This window comes from Trifolium pratense, linkage group LG7 (genome assembly GCF_020283565.1).
Source record: "Trifolium pratense cultivar HEN17-A07 linkage group LG7, ARS_RC_1.1, whole genome shotgun sequence".
NCBI classification, from domain to species: Eukaryota; Viridiplantae; Streptophyta; class Magnoliopsida; order Fabales; family Fabaceae; genus Trifolium; species Trifolium pratense.
Window position 1 is genome coordinate 25577138 of NC_060065.1, and position 6371 is coordinate 25583508.

At 31.8% G+C, this 6371-nt stretch overlaps 1 protein-coding gene across 1 annotated transcript; it reads left to right on the plus strand.

Annotated features, from left to right (window-relative positions):
* Window positions 1-446: 446 nt before the first annotated feature.
* On the plus strand, window positions 447-3585 carry LOC123895300 (protein yippee-like At5g53940). The gene is made up of 5 exons (XM_045945556.1): window positions 447-657; window positions 1898-1941; window positions 2778-2886; window positions 3049-3104; window positions 3206-3585. Exons 1-5 carry the CDS (start codon window positions 562-564, stop codon window positions 3306-3308), a joined length of 408 nt encoding a protein of 135 aa, XP_045801512.1. The 5' UTR covers window positions 447-561; the 3' UTR covers window positions 3309-3585.
* Window positions 3586-6371: the final 2786 nt, after the last annotated feature.

Consider the following 6371-nt stretch of genomic DNA (forward strand, 5'->3'; position numbering starts at 1 on the left):
TAAAATAAGTTTTATTGAATTAAAAACAAATAATGACATGAATATTAAATTTGTCTACGTAGAAGCTGATATGCATTAGTGGCAATGCCACATCAACAAAATTAGCCTTAAAATGAAATGGGGATCAAAACTAAAAAAAAAATAAAAATTTGGAGACTAAAAAGTTGATTTTTAAAATAGGGGACCAAAACTTCATTTTTTTTAAAAATAGGGGATCAAAAGTGCATTTAAACCATTTAATTTTTAAGGGTCTTGTTAACATGTGCATATAGGGCACATGATAAGGTATCTTAATATAGAAATTTAACATTTAATGATACAAGACATTTAATGCTTAAAAAGTTAAAATGCACAAATTCTAAGGCATAATTTCTATTTTTACTACTTTAACATATACATATATGCACACGTTAACATTCTTCAATTTTTAAAAGGAGAAAAATGTGGGCGGAAGTTGAAACATTTGAGTCAGCCAGTACCTACCGTGGTTAGAATTAGAATCAGAATTTGACCTAATGAATTATCGTTTGAGTTGACGACGGTGACATCAATCAATCAATCATGGGAAGAATATTTGCGGTGGAGCTGGATGGAAGATTTTACAGTTGCAAGTCCTGCAAAACTCATCTCGCCCTTTCCAATGATCTCATCTCTCGGGTATCACTATCAGTAACTTTTCATGTTATCTTATCACCATCTCCTTCATTCATAATGTCAACAATAATTTGTACTATACACGCATTCACCCTCTCAATTTCTAGTAACCCTAATAGATTCAATTTCTAGTCCGGATTCTTCCTGCTAATATCAGATTCAAGGTTTATTCATTTTCACATTAAAAAATGGGACAATGATTTTCAACAACAAATGGGATGTTTATCATATTTCAAATATTTTATATGGGCACAAACCTAAATATTTTATTTTTATTTTTATTTTTTTTAATTAGTTTGAATTTTGTGTGTGGCTAAATCTTGTGCCCAGATCCTTGTGCCTATGTAAAAGTACCTCTTGTGTAGTCGATAATTATGCGCGAAAACCCAGAAATGCCCGCATATCGTTTAAAATATTAATGGTAATCTTGCTTCTTCTTTTTTTTTTTTTTCCAGACATTTCAGTTTGTGTTTGATTATTGTGGGCATGACTTGCATGCACAGAACAGAACGGCCACGACTTTAATATGCCCCAGCCAGTCAGCCACGCTCTGGTGCGCAATTGTGCCGCTCACCACCGCTCACCGCTATTGACTACCTAGGGTGTCGCAACTCATTAACCATTCAATGAGCACAATTAACTATGATTTCAAATGACATTTATGCTGTTGAGCGAGGATTACCAACTTTGTAGTTGGAATGTAGTAACTCACTGCTACACATGTTTTTACAGTGGAAGGATACCTAATAAGTAATAACTACTAATTTGGAACAAATCCTATAAGCAAATACCGTTGATTTGGCCGATGAATCACTGATACCCTTCACTTTTGTGGTTCAATCATGTTTGTGTTTTGTTTTAACACCAAAAAGAATGTCTGAAAACACGTATTATTCTATCGAAATAGTTGAGCTTTTAATATAAAGGAAATAACATAGCACCAAATACTGTTGTTTTGAGCTTGTAAGAAACCTCACCGTAGTCCATACTGGTCAAAAATATGAAAAGACCAAAAATATGTTGTTCTGTGCCAACTTCTGTTTGGTTCTCCGAATTATTAACAGCTACCAACAAGGTCTTAATTTTAGAAAGACCCACTCACCCACTGAAAAAACCTGCATCCTTTTCTTATTGACATACTTCTTAATTTGCTTTTGAGCCTTAGCCAGATTGTACTTGATTGCTTAATAGCCAGATTGTTAAACTACTTCTGATACTAATCTTTGATTACTTTTCTTCCCAGGGATTTTATTGTCATAGGGGAAAAGCATACCTCTTCAATAATGTGTAAGTATTTTTCAGTTCTTGATTGTTGAAAATTGCAGTCTTTCAAGCATAATCATGTTCAGTATAAGTCAAATCTCTATATAAAAATTGGCTTATGTTTCTGCATTGATGTGGAAAATGTATTAGTGTTTCTAAATTCCAATAGCAAACTAATACTAAGGCATTTAAACTTGTTGAACTACATATAAGGATTAAATGCTAACTTATATGGTGACTGTAACTTGGTAGCTTTTCAAATATCATGGTTTGAGGTTGAAAATCCTTTCTTATGCGTTGATTGGATAAGTATGTATATGTGTACATACCCTGGACATGCTTCAACATCTATGACATATTAGAATTGTTGATTGGCATTATAAATGCAAGTAATAATGAAGAACTATTAAGGACCTATCATCCAGGAGCTGCAAAACAAGGGGCATCATCATGCATTTTTTGTTCCTTAATAGTCTATTGCTGATTTCATAAATACACAGAAGTCATGCATTAAGAATAGGGAACATTCCAAAAGGAAATGAAAGCTGCTTTGAAATGATCATTCCTAATGACCTAGGAATATCAAAGAAAAAAAGAACCTTATCATGAACTAGTTAGTAGAACTTCATATATAACCCTTTTCTCTAGAGTCATGGTTTGATAGTATGTTCCCTAATCCATTTCTTGTTTGTACATTGTTATCAGTAAAAATCAGAATTAGATCTATGATTTGTTATTAATTGAAGGCGAAGCTATTTTAGGGAATTGCTTGGTTCCTTCTATTCTTTTGATGGAGATATCACTAGATCTAAATATTCCGATTCTCATGTGTATGTTTGTCTTTTTGGTCCATGACCCAGCGTGAACTTCACTTGTGGAGAAGTGGTGGAAAGAATGATGCTTTCAGGGATGCATACTGTCGCAGATATATTTTGTTGTTGTTGCGGTCAAATAATTGGCTGGAAATATGTAATCCTCTCATTGTCCTATCTTATTTTTACAAATCTATATCTTGAAACTAGTGTTGTAGGTGAAATTCTGTGAATGTCTATTCTGCACAAATGGCTTTAATTTTTCATGTATATAGATACTTGTTCTTTTGATCCCTTTAAAATTGCATCCCGCTTCTAGGAATCTGCGCATGAGAAGAGCCAAAAGTTCAAAGAGGGGAAGTTTGTTCTTGAAAGGTATTATGCTATTTTGTTGTCACAATCTGAGCTGAGCTGTTTTCCTATCCTTAAAGTGTGTTTGTACTAATTGTGCATATCCATCCATGTCCATTTAACAGAGGAAGGATAGTTGATGAAATTGATTTCTCCGCTGAATTCTGTGCTGAAGGCTGTGTCAGCATGAGTGATACTGATGACGATGATGATGATGATGATGATTGAGCATGTTAATATCTTTTGTACTTGTTGGATCAGGTCATAGAACGCCGTGTTACGTGAAAAATATGGTAGAACCTTGAAAATGTTCAAAATCAAAACCAATTTTTTTTTTTTTTTTTGCTATTTAATTTTAGTATTAGAAGATAAGAAAAAAGTAAAAATTTCAATGATGTGTGTAACAGAAGGAGATGGAACCGTTGTTTTGGACTCCCTTAGCTCTTTTCACACAGGGACAGAACAGTTAACATGGAAATATTTATGATATTTATTTTCTTCTTTATAGTATGCAATTTTAATTTAGGCTTAAATATGAAAATAGTCCTTTGTCCCGTCCATTGTAGCACGTGTGTCGCCCAGGGCAGTAAGGGGCATGATGACTTGACGTCATCCTCACCTTCCTCCGGCTTATCACCGGAAGTTTGTTTAGGGTTCCAAACTAAACGTTGACAACTAAACATAAGGGTTGCGCTCGTTGCGGGACTTAACCCAACACCTCATGGCACGAGCTGATGACAGCCATGCACCACCTGTGTTCGCGTTCCCGAAGGCACTCCTCCCTTTCAAGAGGATTCGCAGCATATCAAGCCCTGGTAAGGTTCTTCGCTTTGCATCAAATTCTACAATTACGCTTTGTTTTGATTTCGGTCCCCATAAAAAAAAAAGTTTGATTTTAGTCCCTGCAAATTCTCAAAAATTTTAAAAAGGTCCTTGAGGTGGATTTTTTGCTGTCATGTCAAATTGTTGATGAGTTGGCAGATGCTGATTATAATTATTTGATGATGTAGATATTTACATGTAATTTTCATTTAACTTTTAAATTAAAAATTACATTTTTCATTTTTCAGAAAAACAAAATAAATTAGAAAATAGAAAAATAGTTTATTTAAAATAGAAATGGGTTAATTGAAAAGGCTTAAATATGAATGAAAAAAAATTAGAATTTAAAAGGAAAAGGAAGAAGATGGAAATCCTAGGGTTCCTCCATTGAAAGGGACAAAATCAAAATTAGGATTTGTGGAATGCAAGCTGCAATAGCCATTCATCTCAGTCTAATTAACACCAACTCAATTTTCTCTCTTTCATAGCTTAATACATTTTTCACAAAAACTATAATCATTTTGTTTGGCAATGGTGGTGACAACTTTGAGAGAAAAGAAGACTTACAAAAACATGACCTCAAATACAAAGAAGAATGATTCCGTTGGGTTTGACTGATTTTTGGCTTTGATTTGTTGATTTTTGCTTAAATATGTAGGGAGAGCAATGTTAGTGTTTTTGAGGAACAAGATGAACAAACATATGAGTTTTTAGGGGATTTCCAATTTTAGGGATTTGTTTAGTTTTTTTAGAGCAATCTTTGGATTAATGTTTTGAGAGCAATGTTAGTGTTTGTGAGGTTTATGCAAAAAAAAAAATGTTAGTGTTTGTGAGGAACAAGATGAGCAATCTTTGGATTAATCTACCCTTCAATTTTTAACTGATTTTCTGTTTTTTTTTTATAATTTAAAACATTTATTAAAAACAAAAATGTATTATAGTTAAAGCCACGTCAGCAAACAAGCATAGTCAGCATCCGTCAAATCATCATAAATTGGACATGTCAGCAAATATTTCTGTTTAGGGACTGTTTTAAAAGTTTTGAGATTTTGCAGGGACTAAAATCAAACTTTTTGTTTTACAAGAACCAAAATCAAAACAAGTCATAATTGCATGGAGTCTTTTTATATTTAAGCCTTTAATTTAATTTATTTTATGTCCCATGGCTTACCTTTTGTTGTTTGAATGATTTTAACTTCTAAAAGTTTGAATAAAAAAAGAGTGATCGTTTAATTTAAACATTTTTTCATTAATTTTTAACATTTAATCATAATATTAAAAAAAAAATCAATCATAATATAATATTTTGATAGTGTACTTGGGAAATTAAGGTAGGTTCAATACTTTAATAAAAAAAAAGTAGGATCAATACGTAAGCATTGATTTTCATGTTTTCATTCTTTGTTGTACTCCTCCTTTGTTTTTAAGTGTCCATTCAGAATAGTAACACAAAATTAAGAAAGTGTATTTTTGCATATTATCTTCCTATTATAACCTAATTTTAATTCACCAATAAATTCCTATTTTTTTACACATACTTTCTTTTTCCAATAAATTTAATATATTATGTAAAAAAAATTATGTTATGTATCAAAAAAAAATTTAAAAATTAAATTTTCAAATATATAGTATTAATTAGTTTTATCGAGATGGAGATTTCTTCGTTAGTTAGATGTGATCTGTAGCCCATTTTTTTGAAAGACCTTTTAAATGTAGCATTTAGAGTTTGTAATGAAGCAAATTTAAAATAATATTTGTGACAATCTTAAGTCAATATTAGTAATGAGAATAGGTATTTAAGTAGAGTTTTTAGAGTGTTTGTAATGAAGCAAATTTAAAATAACATTTGTGACAATCTCAAGTCAATATTAGGAATGAGAAGACGTAATTATTTAATTTTGCTTATTTTTTTGTAAGCAGAAATTTAGTTTTTAATTATCCTCTTTTTTACTGGAATTTATCATTTGTTGGATCTATAGGTTTTAAACTTTTAATATTTTGAATTGAGGGACTTCATTTGCAAGAATAAGTAGAGTTTTTTTTGTATTGAAAATTTTCTTGCAAGAAATCAACTAATAGACTATTTTTGCTGCAATATATATGTTATGCATGAAGTGGAAGAAATAGTCACAAGAAAGAGGGGGTTTGAATTGTGACCCTTTTAAAATTAATCCTGCAATCTACTAAATTGATCTCAAGTATATACTTGGATAAATGTTAGTGAATTAAAAATCAGATTGTTCTAAGAACAATCTCAGCTGCGTGAGAATTTCAAAGTAACTGTAAATGAAGTGTTTCGTGTGATGCGTGTTTACAGAAAATAAAGAGTTAAAGGTTAGAGAGATTCACACACAAAGATTATACTGGTTCACCCAAATCTTGGGCTAGTCCAACCCCCACGCCTGTGAGTTTTCACTATGATCTTGAGATACTACCGATCTCAAATACAAATCTTCTTTGATCTAAACC